The 23138-nt window shown below is 41.1% G+C and overlaps 1 protein-coding gene across 2 annotated transcripts in view; it reads left to right on the top strand.

The window, feature by feature from the left end:
• Window positions 1-23138, top strand: part of RALA (RAS like proto-oncogene A) — a 69729-nt gene that overhangs the window by 41005 nt on the left and 5586 nt on the right. For both annotated transcript variants that reach the window (XM_046670070.1, XM_046670069.1), the window contains 3 exons: window positions 12500-12652; window positions 14827-15035; window positions 20566-20740. In XM_046670070.1, the coding sequence (XP_046526026.1) occupies window positions 12539-12652; window positions 14827-15035; window positions 20566-20740 (498 nt within the window). In that variant the 5' untranslated portion in view covers window positions 12500-12538. The remainder of the gene's footprint in view (window positions 1-12499; window positions 12653-14826; window positions 15036-20565; window positions 20741-23138) is intronic.

The raw sequence follows: 23138 nt of genomic DNA on the forward strand, positions 1-23138 counted from the left end.
ACCCCCAAAGAGGATGTTTCATATATGATTGAAATGTCCCTTTTACGATAGTCTCGAGACTGCTCTGTTGGCACAGTGATTGATGGACACAGCAGGTAGGTCTGCTGTCTTGGTGGACACAGCAGGGTGGCAGGTCTGTTGTCTTGAGCTGGGTGGTCACAGGTGAGCACAGCAATCAGTTCCTAGCCTGAGGAAAGATTCTTATCCTTAAGGAAATGCCGCTGTCTGGGGGAAGTTGCGCCTTTATCTTAAGGCCATTTGTTCTTGCCATCCTAAATGGTTAAAGCAGATATACAGTGCATCCTAGATGGCCATGTCAGGCCCTTTTGGAAAAACAAAGTCAGGCCGAATTAGGTTTACACCAAATGGCTTCCTCATATACTCCAATATATCCCATTGCTTGCCATTTCTATTTGTCACATACTAGACAGTAAGCATCTTATAGTACATAACAAGAGGTTAACCTGACTGGATGGATCTGTGATACCATGCATAGCAAGTCAGAATTTCAGAGGTTACTAGTTTATATTTTCTTTTTTTCTGTTTTTTGAGCAGCTTCCTGTATTTCCTTAAAAAGAATTGTCTATTCAACCACAGTTCCACTAAGTAGACACCCAGCAGGTGGTCTGTAAAAGAGCTGTTAGTTGGCGAAAGGAATTTTCCTTTCTTGCTGTAGAGTTAATTTTTAGCTTTAAATTCCTGGTTTGTAAAAATATTTTCAGCACTTAATTTGCAGGGCTATGACTGATCAATATCTGGCCTTATAAATTTTTAATTTTACCTTACCTGTCCCAGTGCTGTAAAGAAAACATTAAAAAAAAACCATTTCAACCCTTCTCTGTAGCGGTGAACACCACTGGCTCTCCTTTCTCCTCTCTCCCCTTTGTGCCCTGCCGTCTCCTTTTTATGCCAGATATTGCCTAATAGTTTTTTTCTTTATGATTCTTTGGTCACCCATATCAGAAAACTGATTTATTCTTAAAACTGATACTGAATAATTGTATTCTTTAAAAAACTCAGACTAGTATTAATTAGATGTCTTTAACTGAGATTTTCATAGTTTCTAAATTTGAAACATTTGGGGATTCCAAATCAAGTCAGCTCAGAATTTAAACTTATTTACAGTGAAAGCCAATAGACTAAATTCACGTGTCCTACTCCTCTGTAGCCCCAACTCCCTGTAAAATGACAGACAAAAAAAAATTTACAGACAGAAATTGTAAATCCATAACAGCACTAGGAGTGGGAACAGATGGAGTGACCATCAGCAAAGCAGAGGCTTTCCAGGTTCCAGAAGACAGAAAACAGATGGCGTTGATGGATGAATTAGGGTGGAGGAAGCACGAACCCAGCATACCCCTGAGGGAAGCTGTAAGTAGAGTGTGTTCTTCCCTCCCAGAGTGCTGAAGACACTTCAGGCTCGAGTCCGTAGGAACAGAGAGCAGAAGAGGTAATAGGACGTGGTACTAATTAAAGGAAGATTTATTAAGAGCTAACTGGAAGCCCACCCACACACCTGATGCGGGGTTGGTGAGCCGAGAAGTCGAAAGAAAGATTTCTTGGACTCTCAAGCTCTGGCAATAGTGCTCTTTTATTTAGAGAATAGTGTGGAATAGCATGGGACAGGACCCATGGGCAGGCAGAGCTGGTGCTGCCGCTGCTGCTGCGCACATGGGTGGAGAGTAAGGCTAAATTTAAGGCATAGGTATGTGAGTTATCTCTTTACAAGACAAAGGAAAGAACATGTAAAAAGAGTTGTTAAAATGGTATCAGTGCCGGTAGGGTCTGGTTATTGGGTAGTCCTATAACTTTTAGATAAGAATCAAACCAGATTAAGTAAATGGCAGAAGCCACCACCTTAAATATTATCTTCTGCTAAAGACAAAGGAAGATGTTGGGGGGTCAGTTACATGAGGTTGCCGGACAGTGAACAACTTAAGTTCTTGCCTTCCCCCTTAAGAGTTTCCAGAGATAAGGCCATCCCCCCTTCTTCCTGGTGCAGAGAGAAACAACCCCCACAGATGGAGACTTCCTTCTCAAATGCAAATGTCTCTCATCAAAGGGCAAGCAAATTCCACTCCTGGGAGCCTCCTTCTCATCTGCAGCCTAAAATCCTCATCAACACCCACCCCATACAGAGTTTGCACCAGCCTTGGTTCCCATGCTAGTTTTAGAAATCTACTTTCAAAAGAATTTTCTTTTTAAACTCTCAGCCTAAGGAGGACCAGGAGTTCTAATGAAAGGGTGACCCAGGGTAAACTCTCCTTGTTTTGATATTTGGAGAAAGATCCAACCTGTCAACCTATTTTTTGGCCTTGAACCCTGACGTGAAGCATGTCCGTGAAAATGCCAATGACCAGAGAGTCTGCTGCCTCTCCTGATCTGTTAGGGGAGGCAGGGCCACCCAGCAACAGGGCAAACCTGCTACAGTGGATGGGGGATGTAAGAGGAAAGGAAGCCTTGCCATGGTGACATGCAATTATGTAAAATGTAATACAAGATACTATTGCCAGATTAATAAAGGCTATGAATTAATTCACAAAATAAATTAATACATGGGAAAAATGTTCATCCTCTTCATGTAATAAAGATGTAATTAGAAATAATGAGATCTTTTCCCCCAGTATATAATTAGCAGATTTTTTGAAAGAATACCCATTGCTAAGAGGAATGCTGCAAATAGCTGTGTGGCACTTTTGAAAATCACTTGGACAATATGCCTAATGAACCTTAAACAATCCTTTCATTCATTTCCATTTCTCAGAACCTACCTCATGAAAAGCATTTTAAATGTAGAAATAGATGGTCATCCATTATAATAGTGAATAATTCTAAATAGCTGTAATGTGTTGTAGTATTTGGTAAGTAAACTGCTCTACATCTACAGGAAGAAATAGCAGATAGCCGTTAAAAATTGCAGCTGTGAAGTCAACAGCATAGAAAAGCAGGTGTGACTTAAGTGGAAATGGATGTGGAAGACAAACTTGAGTATTACAAGTTAATAACCCTCTCGCCCCACATCTCTGTACTTGACTGGAAGATCCTTGAAATCAGGGACTCTGGCTTGCTCATCTGTGTTCCCACCCACCACCCCCTCCCAATGCCTAGCACAGTATCTGACTCTCAGTAAATATATGTTGACTCAAATATATGGGCATAGGAAAAGGAAACAAAGGAAATCCAAAAAGCAAGTCCAAAGCTCAGAGAAGCCACTGTGCATAGAAAGAGCTAATTTAATAACAAAACATATATTGAAAAGTGGGATTTAACAGATGTCTCCGTGTAAACGACAGACTATACTTAGATTCTTTTAAAATATTTCGTTTGCTAATGACTGTTTCCTGTTAAACTTTTTGTCAATATTTCTTCTAATAGGTGGTTTGATCTAAGTCGTACTCAGTTAACCAAATGCCCTATTCATTTTAGCTTGGATCACTAAGGCATGGTTAATTCAACTATTTTTTCTGGTTGCATTTTTTAAATTATCAAAGCTTTCGTAGACAATATCAAGTTCATAAATACATCAATAAGAGAAACTCTCTCACCATTACCCCAGGTTCGCTTGGGAGAGGACTTTATGCCTTTGTGCCGCTGCTAATAGTTTTACTCTGACTGGGGGCTGAATATATGCTACATATAGAGGTAGGGACTTCTAGAAAGATGCCTAAATGTTTGCATGACCATTCTTACTATGTGTATTAGCCATTTTACGTATCCTGTTTTATTCAGGATATTTATTCAGGATACTGTTAGATGGAATACTATCTAACAGTAAAAAAGGTGCATGCATGGATGTATCTCAAAAGGCTTAGTTAAGTGAAAGAAACCAGGCACAGAAGGCTGCATACATTATGATCCATTTAGATAACATTCTGGAAAAGGCAAAACAATAGGAATTAAAATCAGCTCGGTGGCTTCGAGGGAGTGGAGTGGTGGAAGGAGGCTGACCACAGAGGGGCAAGAGGAAACCTTGAGGGGCGATGGAAGTCGTTCTGTATCTTGATTATGTGCTTACATGACTGTGTACATTTATCAAAACTCATTAAAAGGAGGATTTTATTGTATATAAATCCGCCTACCTTTAAAGAAAAGGTTAAAGCCAATTTTCAGCACCAGAAATTATTTCACAAATTTAAGGGTAAATAAAACTCGGAGAGAGAGATCAGATGACCCCTAAGTCAGGTCCTTTGTCTTTTAACTCCATGGCATTTTTTTTTTTATCATAAAGAAATTTTATATATTAAAAATTTATAATCTTTTTATTATTAGGGTTTTGTGCCTTTACCAGTATACAATCGTATCGTCCCAAGAACAAGATCTGTCTTCATTTATTCAAGTCGCCCTTTATGTTACCTGAGAATCGTTATTAAATTGTCTTCATGTATATTTTATACAGTTTGTATTAATTTTATTCTTAGTTCTGTGGTCTTTGTGAGTGCTGTTGTAAATTGTGTCTTTTCCTCCATTGTATATTCCAACTGATTGTTTTAAAAAGAAATTTATTTTTTATCTAATACATTGATCATATAACAATTTACCTTTGAAATCTCTTGTTTATGGCAATTTTTCAGTTGATTCCTTTGGCCGAAGTATGTAGTCATATTATCAGTTAATAATGATCATTTGCCTTCTTATCTCTCTTTCTCATGTCCTCAGATACTACTTCCAGAACATGTAAGAGTGATGATAGTGGGCATTCTTATCTTATTCCTGACATTAATGGAAATGCTTTTATTTTATCCTTAAGCATGATGATATTTTTATGGTTTTGGCTTTAAGATAGCCAGTTTCTGTACAAAGGGAACACCAGTAAATTTCTACTTTATTAAGGGTTTGTGTAAGCAGTGAACTTCAAATTTTATCAAATATCGTTCCAGGTCCTGTAGAGATAATCATATGATTTTTCTCATCTGTTAATATGGAATTATATTTACGTCCTAAAATATAAAGCTATTCTTGCATATCTGATTGAATTCCACCTGGTCATTCTGGTTTATTCTTTTACGGTGCTGGATTCTATCTGGTAATATTTTCTATTTAGAATTTTTACACCATATTCACACAATAGGTCAGTCCGTCTACCTTTCCTTTAGTCTCTTTCTTGGGACTTTGCATCAATGTTAGACCAGCTCTCTAAAAAGAATTAGGAAGCTTTGTCTATGCTGTAGAACATGAAATAGTATTGGTAATATCTGTTCTTTAAATAGTTGGAAAAATACACCAGTGATATTATCTGTGCCTGGTAATAAACCTAAATAGTTTTAAATCCCTTTCAAAATAAAATTGTATATCTTGTTTGCTTGGTTGAGTATCTTCTAACTCTTCTAAAATTGTTCATTTTATCCTGAATTCCTGGGTTTTTGCATTGAGCACATGTTCTTAAGTGCACAGGGAGTGTCATGTGTGAGTTGTTTGTGTGAAATACTTGCATTTTGCGAGGGAGTCACTGATTTGGCCTCTGCCTACTTGTGATGAGTAATGGTTTGTGCTGACTGGATAGGAACTCAGCTTTAGTAATGGTAAGACTCTAACGTACTCTTCAGATTAGTGAGGAGGGAAATACTTCCTTTGATCTCTTTATTAACAAGAATCTCTCAGCAAGGACTTTTACCAGCTAATATTTTTGTTAGACTAAAGCCTAATAATAAGCATCTTTATTGTGAAAATCTAAAAAGAGAAAATGAACACTGGAAATATAAAAATCATTGTTTTTTTTATTTTAGTGGGCAAGGAGTGTTTGAAATCTTACTTAGTAAAGTATTCCTTATTGGGTATTGAGAACTAGATTGATTGTTAGAAAACTTATTAAAGTTTGAAATGGAGAGCTTATTTAGAATTTGGATTGGAGATTTGTGTTCTGAAGTGCCTTTACCCACTTCCCGTGTGTGGTACTCTGAACGAGATGTCTCTGACCAGATCCTCTTGTCCTGATCCCCAGAATCTGTGACTGTTGCCTTCTGTGGAAAGGGACTTTGCAGGTGCGGCGAAGTTAAGTATCTTGAGTTGGGAAGATTATTCTGGACTATCCTGGTGGGCCTTGAATATAATCACAAGTGTCCTCATAAGAGAGAGGTAGAGGGAGCTTTTTTTTTTTTTTCCTGCTTTATGTCCCCAAACCCCCCAGTAAATAGTTGTGTATCTTAGTTACAGGTCCTTCTAGTTGTGGCGCATGGGACACCGCCTGAACGTGGCCTGACGAGCAGTGCCATGTCCACGCCCAGGATCTGAACCCTGGGCCGCCGCAGCGGAGCACGCCAACTTAACCACTCGGCCACGGAGCCGGCCCCTATCTTTTTTTTTTTTTTTTTTTCCTGATAGAGGGAGCTTTGACTACAGCAGAGAAAGCAATAGACTGCAGAAGCACAGATTGTAAGGATGCAGCCAGAGGCCAAGGAAAGCCAGTCTGTAGAGTGGAAGAGGCAAGGCACAGATTCTCCCCCAGAGCCTCCAGAGGGAACCCACCCTGCCGACACCTTGATTTTAGCCCCTTAAGGCTCATTTTGGACTTCTGGCAACCAGAACTAGATGATGATAAATTTGTGGTGTTTTAAGCCACTATAAATTTGTGATAATTTCTTACAGAGGCAACGTGAAACTAATACAGTATGGGTACCCATTAACTAAACATGAGGGCAGGGACCTAGGCCTCTGGAGTTCAGCGCCGTGTCCGCAGCACCTAGAACAGAGCCTTTCATAACAAGGTAGGCACTCAATGTGCTTTTTGAAGGTGGGGGAGAAAGAAGAGGAAGGGAGGGAGAAAAAAATCAGGTGGTTCATAATTTAAATGAACATTGCCAGCATGGTGTAGGTGTCTAGTCTCTGGATGAAGCAGAAAAAAACAGTAAGGTTGAAAACTTGAAGCCCACCCATAACCAGATTGATTCTGTAGTATTATTGTAGGACATCACTTTAAAAAATTGAACCATAAAAGTTAGAAAATAATGAAGGAACCAAATAAACCAAACAATTTGAAATTCAAGGATCCCTATCACATTACTTGACGGGGGAAAACATGAATTTGTGCACACACATGGAGAAGTTATATTTTAATTAAAGGTCAGATTCATTCCTCCAAATCCTAGTTTGTAGAAAGTGCCAAGAAGGTAGTTAATTTCACATTTTGCCAAGTGAGTACAAGAAATAAACAATTTAGGGGCCGGCCAGGTGGCACAGTTGTTAAGTGCACACATTCTGCTTCGGCGGCCCGGGGTTCTCTGGTGCATATGCTTCTTGGTTTTGTTTGCAACCCTTAAGAGACCGAAGACCATTCTTAGCTCACAGGCCACACATAAAGCAGACCAGGGGCTGTAGTTTGCTGACCATCGCAAACATAGTGTTATCAATCTGATGGGTACCACAGTGGTGTCCCAATATAATATTTTTTGTATTTCTCTTATCAGCAAGGTTGAGCATATTAGAACTATTTATATTTCCTTTTCTGTGACTATTCATATTTTTTGCCCATTTTCTTATGGTTGTTGATCTTGTTTATAGTAACTTTTTATAGAGAGAAATTATCTCTTATCTTTGACATGAATTGCAAATATTTTCCTCAGTTTTGTCTTTATCTTTTTACTTTGCTTATAGGTGATTGTGTCCTGTAGAAAGTGTTTTGAGCAGTAAAATTTATCAGAGTTATTTTATGGCTTCAATTTTATTTAATACTTTATGCCTTTTTTTATTCTAAAATTATAAAACAATTTTTTGTGAGTTTTTTTTTTCCTAGTGCTTTCATGATTTCATTTTATCATTTAAATGTTTGACCCACTTAAAATTTATATTGGTGTGAGGAGAATGGAGCCAACTTAATTTTTTCCCAGATGGCCAGTTGTCCCAATAGCATTTATTAAATTATCCTCCATGGCCCCCCATTTAAAATGCCACCTTTATTACACACTAAACTATAGTATGTATTTGGATCTGTTTCTGTTCTCTATGTTCCCGTATGTTCTGTATATTCTGTCCCGTTGATCTATCTAGACAGACTTGCTTCTGAATTCCAGCTCCCTCACTGAATTGCTGAGTGATGGTACTTCATTGAGGAAATATAGATTCAGTTAAATAAGCAATAGCCCATCTGTCTGCAGCCTGCACCTGTACCCCTGTTCTTTGCGTTACCTTACCTCCTATTACGAAGAAAGAGATGTCCTCACTCCTGTGTGCCCTGGTCTCAACTCCTCTGCTCTACTCCTGGAGGCGCCCTCTCTTCATCGTTAATTTCTGCTGTTAGACGATTATTGTATAAACACCCCTTCATAATAACTAAAAAGCAACCAAACAAAAAGCCTTGTCCATATGTGGCCCCATTTCTCCACTGGACTTCAGAGTAAAAGTCCTTTTCTGTACCTCCTGTGTTCTCCTTGACCCACCCATCCAGGCTGTGGTTCCTACCTCTCTGGTGAGATGTCTTCCCAAGATCGCTAGCAGCCTCCGTCTTGCCAAATCTAGCAATCAGTTCTCTCTTGGTCTCTTAGCATGTCTCATCTCGGTCTTTCAGCAGGATTTGACAGTTAACTAGCTTCTGTGGCTGTACAGTCACTGGATTTCCTCCTAAGTGGCCACGCCTCCTCCTTAACTAGACTGTTGAGTTGTCTGGGGATCTGTCCTCTGCTGCCTTCTCTTGTCCATCCCCATCTTATCTCCAAGTGAGCCCCTCCAGTTTTGTGACTTTAAATACGTCTGTAAACTGACATTCAAATTTTTGTCTCCATCTCTCCCCTCACCCCAGAGCTCCAGACGAGAACATCCACTTTCCTCTTCCGCAACTCCCATTGCTCAGTTACCCAACACCCAGGCAGCGCTTAGGGGTTCTTTCCCAGACCCCTGCCTCCTCGTCGCTCTCCATTGTAGGTATTGGGACCACCACACATTCAGATATTTTTTAAAAGTTACCCTGGTTTTCTCCCATCCAGTCGATCAGAGAGTCCTGTCAGCTGTTTGTCCAAAAGTATCCCAAGTAGCATGTAGTTGGTTAGGAGAGCTGGGCTGCCTCAGTTTGAGTCCTGGCTCAGCCTTGAGCAAGTCAATTTCTGTGAGCCAGATTTCTCATTGTTTAAATGAAGTTAGGATAGTACATACCTCATAGGATTGTTCGAACATGAAATGTGGATCCCAACTAAGTTAATATGCATAGGTGCTCCGTGAGTGCTCAGTAAAGCTTTGTTGTTGTTGTCCCTGGGATGGGTGGTATTAGTAGTGACACCAGTACTGGTTATAGTGGGCGATCTGGTATTCTTGCCATGTGTGCTGCTGCTCTGTAGCCCAAGCCTCTGTCCTCCCTTCATAGACTGTGGAATAGACTCCTTTCAACCGTTGCACCTCTAACTGTCCATTCTTCACACACCAGCCAGGGGAATCTTTTCAAACACATAAATGGCATTATGTCACCATGCTGCTTAAAAACTCTCCAGAGGCTTCCCATTACAGTTATACTAAAATTCAGACCCCTTTCCTGGCCTTCCATACTTTTTGTGCTTTGGCCTCTCCTGCCTCAGTCTCACCTTCTGTACACTCCCTGTTCCTCGCTAGGCTCTACCCACTCGGGCCTTCTTTGGTCCCTAGAAGGTGCCAGACCCTCTCCCATCTTAGGTCTCTGTACTTGTTGCCTGTGTGTGGAATGCTCTTCCCTCAGAGCTGTCTGGTTCCTTCATAAAATCCCAGTCTCAGCCCTAATGCTGCCTCCCCAAAGGAGTCATCCTCAGCCGTCCTGCTAAAGGAGCCCCTCCCCCCACTGTCTATCTCAGTGCCCCTTATTGTCTTCATTGTCCTGAGTGCTGACGGAATTTTCTTTACGTATGTGTGTGTCTGAAGGTCCAACATCTAGACCAGGAATTGGGAGCTAAGTTGTGGAATGCCCAATTTTTTAAATGGGGGCAGAAGAGTGTCTCCTTGGTGGGAGCCTCTTTTCCTGGATAGCCCCCTCGAAGTATGGATGTGCAGCCCATGTTTATTAGGGAATGTTTCCAGTTTGGAAAAATGTCTTTGGGAATCTCTGCCTTTTCCATTTCTAAGTCACTGACTACATTTCAAGCTGTTCTGGAGGGAAGAGTGTTTTAACCCAGTCGGTGTAACTGCTAAATGTCTTGCTTTAAAAACACACACACACAGCTCTTAGGGTATTAATTGATCTGGTAACACCCTGAGTTCATGTGGTGCTGACTGTTTTAAAAATAAAACAGTAGTTATGTAGCCGTGAAATGATTACAATTGCCGGCAAGTAAGGATCACAATAGTGAGAAAGAAGCCATTTCCTGATTTATTTATGAACACCAGCAACAGCATGCTTCATAAACTTGCTTAGACTTGGTATCTTTCAGACTTTTAGTTACTTATCTGAAGTATACTATTAATTTTCGCTCTTGCTGAGCAGTGATAGTCATTCAGAATCTAACGATCATCTCCTTGGTACCCAGGAAAAAGAAGGACTCAATCCTTGATATTAAGTTGAATTGAACTTCCAGCCTCCAAGTGTGGATTCTTTACCATACGCTTCACAGTCCAAGCTGCTTCTGCGAAAATGTTTATGATATCAAATAAGAACAGGATCAGAAATCGCATGTAGGGTCTGACCTCAGTTACACTCCATGTTGACTGCAAGCAGTCTTAAAGGAAGTTTAACGTGTTCGTGCTGTTAAATGGATAGCGAGAGTATTGGATTTTACTTTCTGAAGACTTTTCCGTATTAGGCAAACAGGCATATGGGCATGATTTCTGGGTGTGGCCTGGGCAGTGCCCAGCTCTTGGGTGGCCTGTACAGCCAGTGTGTGAGGCACAGACCCACGGCAGACTGTCCTTCCCAGACTTGTGATCGAATCTCTAATAGCAACAGCTACTTTATGTCAGTACAGCCTAAGGCATCCCCCAAGGTTAAGTCAGACTGCAAACATTTGTTTCTTTGTGCATTCAACACATAGGTACCTAATGGCTGATTTTACCAAGCCAGGTTAGTGACATGAAGTGTAAAGTAAACCAGATAGACATGGCCCCTGCACTCGAGTTGCTTCTGGTGTAATAGGGAAGAAGACCCATATTAAATAATTAACACACTCAGGCAACTTCAACTGTGATAATGGTTATGAAGGAAAAGAATCAGATCCTATGTGAGAGCACAAAGCAGGGGAGAGCCTTAGTTCAGGTTGAGAGTTTCAGGTAAGGCTGAGACCCAAAAACTGAGAGGATTTAGCCAGATAGGAGAAGAAGATGCCAAATGGAGGAAACTGCACGGCCAAGGCCAAGGCAGAGAAGAGCGTGGGAAGCGCGCTGAAGGAGACCAGTGCGGGTCTGATGCAGCTGCGCTGTGGGAGGTTTGCACAAGACTGACAGGTGGGCAGGATGGCATGTGGTCCTGTGCACCTTGGGGAAGCCTTACTGTGACTGGAATGAGTCAGAGATGCTGAGAAGGAGGGATGCAACCCCTTCGAGCCTCTAGTGACACAGTCTCCTTGCTGGGGCTTCCACACAGACTCCTTGTTTGTTGTGACCTCACCACCTCTTTTTCTAAGGCCTGGGACCAGGGCCAAAGGTAACTGGTGCCATTAGTGGACATCACCAGTACAGCTTCTGGAGGAATCTGGTGTTTCCACGCTGAGCACGTAAATGTAGTAAACAAAGGCACGTTCTGAAGAAGGTCAGGGCACGCTAGATCCAGGTGTTGAAGTTAGAATGGCCATCCACCCCAGGATCCACACACAGTCGGGTAACATGCTGTTTGGAAGCTGGGGTATACAGTATTGGATTCTGTTTACAATTCTGCTCCCAGATTGTTGGGATCAGGTTTCTTTTGTAAACCGGCAGTAAGTACACCTTTTAATTGGCAGTGTTTCTTTTGGTCAGTTGTTTATTACTAGAATTAGAAAAAACATCTCTTTGATTATTGCTAATATAGGTTAATATGAAAACAAAGTGATGATTTAGCCTGTTTTCATAATCTGCGTGATTGTATTCTGATACAGCTAATACTCCATTATTGTCAGCATGTGGTTGCACTGGGAAATTTTCACTTGTAGTCACAGCTCATTACTGAAAACTAACTTTTATAAGAGAAAATGTCCTCAGCCCTTTGCTCAAACTTCCAGTTATAAAATAAATAAGTCATGGGAATGTAGTGAACAGCATGAGAAATACAGTCAATAACATTGTAATAACTTTGTATGGTGACACACGGTCACCAAACTTACCATGGTGATCATTTTGTGATGTATACAAATATCAAATCACTATGATATACACCTGACACTCTAGGAAATTGTATGTCAATTATACTTCAATTAAAAAGAGAGAAAAAAGAGGTATGCCCTTGAGTCATATACTTGTTTTATTGCCATGATGTTCTCTGATAAGTGGTTCTTCCTCGAAAGGAGCACACTCATTTGCCATCTGTTTAAAATCACCAAAGAATGAAAACTAGTATCTTGAAGCCTAAGGACATCGTATCTCTTTCCTACACTGGAATTCTGAAGAAGAACGTACTGAACATCACTTATGTTTTCATTCTTCTCAGATTCTTCTTAATCCTTTGGTGAAAACTCTGTGACACAAGATGGCCGCAAATAAGCCCAAGGGTCAGAATTCTTTGGCCTTACACAAAGTCATCATGGTGGGCAGTGGTGGTGTGGGCAAGTCGGCCCTGACTCTTCAGTTCATGTATGATGAGGTAAGTGCTGATTTTGGATATGGCTATCCATTTTGATGATGGATATCAAAGTTTGGGCTTTCAGAGAGTATTTCTCTAGCTTAGTTTTGGTGCTATTTTGGATGGATTCCTTGAAAGCTAATAATCTTTTTTTTTCCATTTTTAAATTTAGAGCCAACATTTGTACATAATTCAATTTAGCAAGGAAGAACTCAAGGTTCTTAAAAACCTTATGCTTTAAAAAACAGAGCAAGACTGGAAACAGTACCTATTTTTGAGCAATCTAACTTTGGCTTTTTTATTTTTAGTGTTTAGTAGAGATTCCCACCTTAAATTAATAGCACCTAATTGGTGGATATATTACCTATTTGAGACCTGAGGTTAACATACATAAGATGTCCTTTAATAACTTCAGTGAAAAAGTCAGTTATTGTGTGCTTGGCGTGTCGCCACAGTCCCCATTAAATAAGGAAAGACTGTGTCCCTAAATATAATTACTAGACAGGATACAGATTTGTGTGCACATAATTATATTAGACTTGACTGCCCAGAGTTAAGGTCTCAGGCTATTTACAGCAATATGTTCTTTCCCTGGAGGACTATTAGCAAGTCTAAGTGATTTAAGAGTTGGTAATCCAGTTTAAGCATTTCTCCTCAATTCTTCTTCCTCCCAATAGGAGCATGGTTTTATGGTTACTCTTTCTTTTAATCCTCAGTAACAGTCCTGCATGGTAGGTGATGATATCCCCATTTTACACAGGAGAAAACAAACAGAACCTCAGAGAGGTTAACCAACCCGCCCAAGAGGAGTGATCTCTGTTGAGCAACCAAGTGTTAAGCCTGGTCTCTGACAAAAAATACTGCAGATTTTTACCTCTCCATGTCTCTTTCTGTTGCCTGCTCATCAGCATTTCTTTCACACACACAAAACTCTTAAATCCATCAGTTGTCCTGTTGATGAGTGTGATAAAAAATTTGTAGCAAGAGGAGATGAAATGGTGCTTTAAATGATATTACTCATTTATCTATTCAATTCTGTTTTCCATACTCATTTCCATATTGATTTTACTGGCTAGTCTTCTTCCAAACTAATCCTTAAATCAGTCCCTTTCTTGACAATAAGGAGGTCAAAAGTAAGAATATTCACATGCCTGACATTTGATGAATTGTTAAGCTTTCATTTAATATTCATAAATATGCACTATTCATTTAATATTCATATTATCTGATATATCTGAATATTTATATTTATCATAAATATTCATAAATATTTATAAAATATTAGCATGTAAATATCATAGAATGTTCTGTAGCTTTTACAGTTACAGATACACCATGTTTATTTTTAAAAATAATTATTTATTGAGCATCTACCATGTACCCAGCGCTGTCCTGCACTTTGGAGATACAGTAATGAGTAGGAGAGTCAGGGTCCCAGCTCCCAGGAGTTAAATTCTAGGAGGGGGATATAGACATTGAGCACATATATAAGAAAATATCAGATAATGAAAATACTTTTAGAAACTAATTTAAAAAAGACACAAAATGTATGTGTTATACATACACACATGCTAACAATGATACACTGAGCAAAAATATCAAGGTCAGATTTATGGTATTCAAGATAGAAGTGGCAATGTAAAGTTATTTAATTGTACTATTTAAAAAAAGTCAGAAGTTTGGGGAGAAATCTCAAAGTTCAAGATTTAACATTTACTGAGTAGTATAAGCCACTGCATTGACTTGGTTCATTTTGGAGAAAGAAAAAATTGAACAGCACTTTCAATGCTTACCTAAACATTGACTGACTTTCAAGTTTTTTCCACAATTCTGACATGAAAATTTATGCTTAGAGTCATGTAGAAAGGAGTTCTTGTACGTTCAATAAAATGTATGTGTAACAGTTTTTGCAGGTATACTGTTTTAAGGAAGAAAAAAGGCACAGTTTTCAAGTCGTAGACACCCCAGAGCTAATAATTCAACCCTCGCTTTTGGCCAATGAGGAAGCTGCTAAATTTCCCAAAATGAAAGTTTAAATTAATGTAGTTTCTACCACTGGGGAGGACTGCCTGAAGAGTAGTACAGGGGACTTCTCTGTACGCTTTTGGCGACTTTATTTGAATCTGTATTTTGAAGTAGGAAGTTTTGAAAAGTAAAGATGATTTAAAAATGGCCGCGTTCTTGCTCTCTCCCAGTTTGTGGAAGACTACGAGCCCACCAAGGCGGACAGCTATCGGAAGAAGGTGGTGCTGGACGGCGAGGAGGTGCAGATTGACATCTTGGACACCGCCGGGCAGGAGGACTACGCGGCCATCAGAGACAACTACTTCCGGAGCGGGGAGGGCTTCCTCTGCGTCTTCTCCATCACAGAAATGGAATCCTTCGCAGCCACGGCTGACTTCAGGTGCGTCAGGGAGTCGTGCTGCTGCTTCGACATGCTGCATAACCCTTTATTCCCCAGAGACCAGGGGACCACTAGAGGTTCTTCTGTGCTGGTCTTTCACTCTGTCTAATTGTGTGGATTCCCTCTTGGATGGCAGTAGATAGCTCTGTCCCCTGTGTGCTGACACTCAGATACTCAGCACACCTTGCATCATCTTAGCCATCCCAGTGCCAGCTGGATCGGAGCCTCAGTACCCAGAGTCTGTGCATTACTGAAGCATTTCTATTTGGAGTAGTGTACTACTGCTGCCACGATAGTTGACACTTGATCACAACCTGTGGCTCTGACCCAGATTTTAAGTCTTTCTCTGTTCGTCACTGGTTTCTCAGCACCTCTGTGATGCTCAGCAGGCGCATTGGCATCCTCCTCACATTATAGATGCCCTGACAGCATGGACTGAAGTTTTTTAATAGAAATAATACCACACATTGGCACACTACGTTGTGTTACACAGTATTTTTACATCTTATTTACTGTTTGCTTAATCAAAAAGTTTTTGCAAAATCAAAACCATTGTGTTTGAGCAGGGAGGTTGTGGTGAGGAGGAGAGGGATTCTCTCCATTTGTCAGAGAAATATGGCTCACGTAAGTTCTTGAGTCGTTCTTAAATACTACACGCATAATCAAAAATATTCTTGATATGTTCTTTTATTTCTCTGTTATTTGCTTTGGTATCAGGGACATGAAAGAGGCATGTAATGTGTACCCTGTATTTTCAAGATTCACACAGCCTGGTTGAATAAGGCTTGAAACTAAGAGCAAGCCAGTGACAAAGTAGGAGACATGGACAGTGACCATTACAGGGGATCCAGGAGGGGAGAAAAGCTGGGAGGTCTTCAGGAAACGGATGAGCCGGAAGGATTTCCACAAGTGAGGAAAGAAGTCATTCCAGGTGGTTAAGCGAAAAACTCAAGCTTATATACAAAGCATTCTTTTTTATATACACTTGAAAGTCTCAAGAACTTAAAGGATTCTAAGAGAACATTCTTTGCAGAAAAGCATGTCATTGAGAAACTGTTAAAATATAGATTTATTTGTAAAATTAGGTTTGTTGGTTTCTTTAAGGAAGGAGATTTGTATGTGCTAAAGTGCAAAGGGCGGCAGATGCTGGTGGTTTGTAATCCTGGGAGACATGTTGAAGTTACGTAAACGTCAGTGCTTATTCATTCATTCAGCAAATCTTTGAGTGCTTATTAGGTAGCAGGACCTGTTCTGGGTGATGGAATAAATTTTGTCACCATAGTCACCAAAGCCAAAGTGGTATCTCGAGGGAATAAGGTATTTTATGCCAACAGAAAGAATCTGGGGCTCGTGCTGTTACAGAAAATAAGTGAATCATTCATTACTCGTCTGTTTTACATCCAATGTGTTGCCTCTCCCATCAATAAAGATGGTTCTTGTGCCTGACCAGCAGTAGGAAAGGCATTTTGAGAAAGTCTGAATGGTTACAGTAGGCACTCCCTGTTAGACGATGTGGTCTAACCTGCAAAGTGTAGCACGAATGTCAGCTCCTCTTCAGTCTTCCTGGTCCACCCCTCACCAAGGCAGACTCCGTGCTTTCCTCCTCTGTGTGTGCAATGTACTTGCGCCAGCTCCAGTAGCACACTTACCACACTTTTACACTGAGCGTGATTTATATGTGCTTTTCCTGATAAGGTAGAAATTCCTGAGAGCAAGTCCCACTTCTTATCCACCTCAGTATCCGTAGTGCTCGTACTTGTCACAGTTGCTACCGTATAATATATAGGACATGCTTATTAGTAAATGTTTGATAGAAGTGTTAGAAAACTCTTTTAGCTTTTTTGGTTGTCACTTTCCTTATGTCAAAAATGAAGAAGTTGGACCAGTTTCCTATTCTAAAATTCTATAATAGCCTCTAAAACTCTGTTTAAAGGGAAATATTTTATTTAGCAAAGCGTATCTGAAGGCTATAGACAGCATTCTCTTTCTCTGACATCCAGGAAAGTAGCTAATAAAACCAACTTATTAATTCTAAAGAACATCTTCTTCTCACTTCTGAACCCAATAGGTCCAAGTTTCCATGGTCATGTTTCTGATAGCATTAATCACACTGCAATTTCAGTACTGGTCTTCCTGAAGCATGTGACTCAGAGTGGCTGAATAGGTGTTTATCAAGAAGTAAATTAATGACTATACGTACGTATGACCAGAAGTTCTGAGGTCACAAACATCTGAGTCAGTCTGGCATTCCTGGTGGTTAGTGAGACTGAGTGGTAAGTTAGTTGTTATTAACATCTTAGTTCAGGCTATTGATCACAAAGGAAGTAGGCTAAGAAAGTAACAGCAAATTTGTTGTTATCAGCACTGGGAAAAGATTGCAATGGGCCAAAATCCTATTCACAAATACATCATAAATTTAATAGCAATAACGGTGAGTGTTGGCAAGCTTTTTGCGAGATCGTGTGAGTGGTAGGAAACACGTGGGCACTCGGCAGTGCTGTACAGCTCAGCACGTGTCACCCAGGTCCGGGCTCGAGGAACACTTCTGCTTTCCAAGAGGATGTTTAAGGCCAGTACAAATCAGTGAAGGGTGGAAGTGACTGTAGAGTGGGCCATAGCTTATTCGTGTTAGAAAAATGAACAATTCAGGTCTAGAGAACTTCCTGCAAGCACTGAGTCTGTTGGACTGTTGGCTGCTGGGCTGCTGCATCAGTAATCAGGGGAATGAAGTAATAGGACAAATACCACCACCACCTAATGCTCACGCAGTACTTAACACATACCACACACTGTTCTAAGCATTAACACAGACGAGGTAGATGCTACCGTATTTCATAGATTCGAAGACAAATTGTTTTACATTTTGTCATCTCTTAAAATCAGAGCTGTGTCTTACAGTATGACATCTTACAGTTAAAATTGGCAGCACTTTTTCTTAGTGATGCATAAAATAATGCTCACAGTTAGTGACTTCTTCCTAAATGTGATTTTTTTTAAAAAAGTACCAAATTGATAAATGACGAAGCTGAAGCACGGGGGGGTTCCGTGACCTGCCCCTGGCCATGCAGTTGGGGATGGCAGAGAGTGGGAATCCAGGAGCTCTGCCTCCATCTTCTTCCTTCAACAGCCCTGCTGCACTGGCTCTCGTTAAACGAGTCATGGCTCTTTTATAACAACATATGGCCACCACGTTTCATGTTGTTAAACGAAATTCATGTTAAATATGGTAAATTTCCTTTTTAATATAGCCCTTTTCCCTACCGTATATTTGTTTTAATGTATTAAGCATGTTTACTTAGGGCATTGTTTTAAAATTATGTAATTATTCTGTGACATCACATTATAATATCACTGTTACTTTTTTTTTTTTTCTTTATTCTTTTTCTTTCTCTCCCCAAAGCCCCCCGGTACATAGTTGTATATTTTAGTTGTGGGTCCTTCTAGTTGTGACATGTGATACACCAACTCAGCGTGGCCTGATGAGTGGTGCCATGTCCGCGCCCAGGATCAGAACCGGTGAAACCCCGGGCCACCAAAGCGGAGTGCGCAAACTTAACCACTCGGCCACAGGGCTGACCCCCACTAGTTACTTTGTTAGTATCAATTTTAACCCTCAAATGAAACAACTAATTGAATACATTTTTCCAGAAAAGTAAAATTGTTTTTATATGATCCACTCCTTCCTTCCACCTTTCTTGTACCCCATCTTCTCCCACGGGTTTGATCCGATCGCTAGACATAAGAACAAAGTTTCCCTCTGTCAGTCTGTAACTTTGCCATGCAGGGGAAACGTCATGTAACGTGGAGAACCTCACCCTGTCGCCCGGTGGACACCTTGTGTTCACTGCATTCGGAGGTAGGGGGGTCTCGTGATGAAGAAGTTGGGGGAACGAAACCTTCTTGGACAGTTTGTTCCCTTAGATATTCCGTTATGGGGAGTCCCCATGCTAGTTAGTGTCGAGGTTGTTCTGTGCTCTCGAGTTAGATTTCTCACATTCACATCTCAGTTCTACTTAACTGTGACTCGGAATGAGTTATGTCAGTTCTCTGTGCCTCAGTTTCCTTATCTGTAGTAAGGAATGAGGGTTAAAATAACGTATGTAAAACACTTAAAACAGTGCCTGGCACATTGTGAGCACTCAGTAAGGTGTTAGCAGGAATGAAGGTGAGGTGGTATTCTGGAGACGTTGTCTAAGAAGCACAAAATAGACTCATCTGAAAATAAGCCATCGCAGAGATTTACACGCAGTCTCAAACCTCCCTCTGAGAACCCTGCAAATCAGTGTGCTTTGCTCATCTATCATTCTAATAGTCCCTTCGATTTTCTCATTTTCTCATAGTCTAAAATATTTATGTTCCTCTAGTTTCAACATCTCTTAATAACTTCAGAGCTGAGGCATCTGTAAGATAGCAAGATAGTAAACCTTAGTCTTACAGATTTCTTTTGTCTGTTGATTTTACAAGAGAACTTCTTTCTCCAGTAGATTAATAATAGTCGTGAAGAACAGCTAACATTTAGTGCATATTTACTATGTGCACAATTCTAAACACTTTATCCTTAATCCTCATAGCAGCCATATAAGAAGGCTATTATTGTTCACTCCATTTTACAGATGAGGAAACTGAGGCAAAGAAGTACTTTGCTCAGTCACTGGAGGAGGAGGGGCAGAGTCAAGATGCCTTTACTACTGGTGACACTTTCACATTGTATGACTTTTCTCTAAATGCAAAATCTCTACTCAAGAGCTGACTTCAGATATTTCTGGCATGTGTGGGGCTGTAACATTTAGTGGGACTCTTGATATAATATGATAAAAATGGCACTCTCTCCTTCTGTGAGCCTCCTCCCAAAACCCATGACCCCAATTTAATTGTGAGAAGAACATCAGACAAATCCCAATTGAGGGATGTCCTACAGATTACCTGACCAGCGCTCTTCAAACTGTCAAGGTCATCAGAAACAAGGAAGGTCTGAGAACTGTCACAGCCACGTGGACTCTCAGGAGATATGATGACGAAATGTCACGTGGTGTCCTGGATGGGACCCTGGAACAGAAAGAGGAAGAACATCTGAATAAAGTTTGGACTTTAGCTAACAATGATGTGTCAGTATTCATTCGTTCGTTGTGATAAACATCCCACACTAACGAAAGATGTTAACAGTGGGGGAAGCTGGGTGCAGGGTATACGGGAACTCTGTACTATCTACAGCTTTTATACAAACCTAAAACCCTTCTAATGTAAAAAATTTAAGAAAACTGCTTAGGGGGAAGTTGCATTTGGCACTGATTTCGTGCCTGTACAGCCGTGTTTATACTCTGCGTCGGGGTATTTTTCCTTCGTCAGTGAAGTGGACGTGTAGCTCGAATGATGTGAAACAGGGAGGAAGCTGCTTCTTTCCAACCGTGTAAGGACTGAGCTCATTGTCACTGTGTAGAAACCTATAAATAAGTGCTGATGTCAGGTGGTATTTGTTATTTTAGCATCTAGAGGTAATGTTAGTGTTTCTTTCTCATTTTCTGTTATGCAGGGAGCAGATTTTAAGAGTAAAAGAAGATGAGAATGTTCCGTTTCTGCTGGTTGGTAACAAATCAGACTTAGAAGATAAAAGGCAGGTTTCTGTGGAAGAGGCAAAGGCCAGAGCCGATCAGTGGAACGTCAACTACGTGGAGACATCGGCTAAGACGCGAGCCAACGTGGACAAGGTGAGGAGGCCGGCGGCACTCGGCTCTCCTTCGGCCATCTTGTCGAAATCCTGAGACTCTCAGATAGAGATTCATGCGTGTTGATCCCACCAGCCCCGCGTGCTCTAGTACAGGGTGTTGGGAATTTCTCATTTGACTGTGTCCCTAGGTTCCTGAGTGAGACGGTGACACAGGAGATGCCGTCGCTCAATGCACTTTTTTTTTTGTTAGCACTGACAGGACTCTTGACCTGAATCCTGCCTCTTTTTTTTCCATATCCTGATTGGCTGGATAATTTAGGAGGAATTTAAGTCCTCCAACCTGACACCTGCCCAGCCCATTTAAGTTCTCAAAAGTGAAAGTGCTTCCCACAATGAAGGAGCCCGCACATAAGAGGATTTTAAAACCTCCATTCCCACAACCACACTCCCCCCAGCCTCTGCTTTTCCCTCGGTGGAAAGGGAATCCTCTGCCCTCTTCCCGTCTTCCCACTGTTTTCAGATCAGCGCTTCGGAGACCAGGCGAGGAGCACCTTACCTGGTTTGGAGGAGCCTTCCCCCGGCGTTTCGTCTCCCACCCGCCCGAGGGTTTGGGAAGGCTGCCTGGGGCTCAGGCCAAGTCTTCGAGCCTCCAGGTGGGCCCTTTTTCAGCCCCAAGTATCGGCTCTAGGAAGTGCCTCTCAGAGTCTGACCTGCAGAAGACTTGCTTGTGGAGTCTGATAAACACAGATTCCTGGATCTTACGCCCAGAGTTTTTGATTCATTTGGTCTAGGGTGGGACCTGAAAATTTGCGTTTGTAGCAAGCTCCCAGGGGGCGCAGACGGTGGATGGGTGGAATGCACTTTGAGCAACACTGCTCCAGGCGGCCTCAAGTTTCAGTGACCTGGTCTGCTTGTGCCTGTAGATTTATAACTCTGATCCAGAAATCATTAGGTTAAAAAAAAAATTAGAGATTTTTTCTATTCATTCACTGTAGGTCTTAAGACAGTGTCATTACTATCTTAAGCTGATTAATTTTTTTTTTAGTCACATGGCCAGATTCCTCTAAGTCCAAGGTACCTGAACGATATGAATGCTACAAGATTTGTACTCAGTATAGCAGTTTCCTCTAAAGTTATGGCAAACGTTTTTTAAAGTACTAATGAAAATGTTTGAAGGTTCGTTGTGTTGGAAAGTTTTGAAAGGCAACATTGAACTTTGTCACAGCATATATATCCTTTGTTTCTTCCTGTTTGATGTCTTGAGCAGCTTGTGGAACACACACTAAACTCTGCTCCAGCTTAGGGGGGTGGGGAGGAGAGGCGGACAGGAACCGTCCAAGCTATGAAGCTGTTGTTGTGACAGTCCTGTGGTGTCTTCTGCTGGCGTCAGAGGCCCTGGGACAGTGGTAGTCTGCGTTATCAGAGCTGTCACAGGACAGTGAGAGGCAGACCAACAACCCAGGGAAAAAGGTGAAAAACCGCAAAAGGCGTGTCACAGAAAAGAAATGCAAATCGCTTTTAAACTTGAAAAGAGGGTTAGTCTCACTTATAAAAAGGGAAGTGCAATTGAAAAATATAATGACATAGATTTTTTTACCTGTCACATTGGAAAAAAGCAACAAGGTTCATACTATACTGTTGACAGGAGTGTAGAAAAACAGGAACACTCGTATGTTCTTGCAAGGGCAGTTTGACAGTTTTCTATCAAAATTGTGACCCCAACAATTCAAGTTTTAAAAATATGTTATACAGATAAGAATCATGCATCCTCGCATAAATGTCTCTTCAGTGGTAGTCACTGAAGCATGGTTTGTAGAATCAAAAGTCTGCAAGTGGCCGAGTGTCCAGTAACGGACTCGGGTAGATTATGGTGCGTCCCGTAACCGAGGGCTCTGCGACCTTAGCCAGAAAGGAAGATGGAGCTCAGTGTGCTGATGTGGAAGGATCTTCTACATAAAGTCAGTGAAAACACAGTGCAGAACCGTGTCTCCAGTTTGCTGCCATCTGTGTGTTAAATACTCGCTCATACACACACGTGTGTGCGCTTCAGAGGGTGTGTGGAATCTAGTACCCGTGGTGCCACCAGAGAGCTCAGTCACGGGTATGTGCTTTTTTCACTGTAAATACCTGTTAGGACTTCTGTTTGAATTTTTTGCCATGGGCATGTATTACTTTTCAAAAGAGAAAAGTAAAAGATATAGAGCTATTTTGGTTTCTGCGGCTGTATATCAAACGCTCCAGAAGTTTAAAGGGTGAAACAGTTCTTTATTGCGCTCATGGAGTCTGTGGGCCGAGAACTGGACAGCGCACAGGGGACGCGGCTTGTCTCTGCTCCAGTGTCTGGTGTCTCGGCTGAAAAGCTTGAAGTCTGGGCACTGGCAGCATCTGAACTTAAGGTCTAAAGGCTCGTCCCCACAGGGCTGCGTCAGCCAGGTGAC

The sequence above is a fragment of the Equus quagga genome, chromosome 8 (assembly GCF_021613505.1).
Source record: "Equus quagga isolate Etosha38 chromosome 8, UCLA_HA_Equagga_1.0, whole genome shotgun sequence".
Taxonomy (NCBI): Eukaryota; Metazoa; Chordata; class Mammalia; order Perissodactyla; family Equidae; genus Equus; species Equus quagga.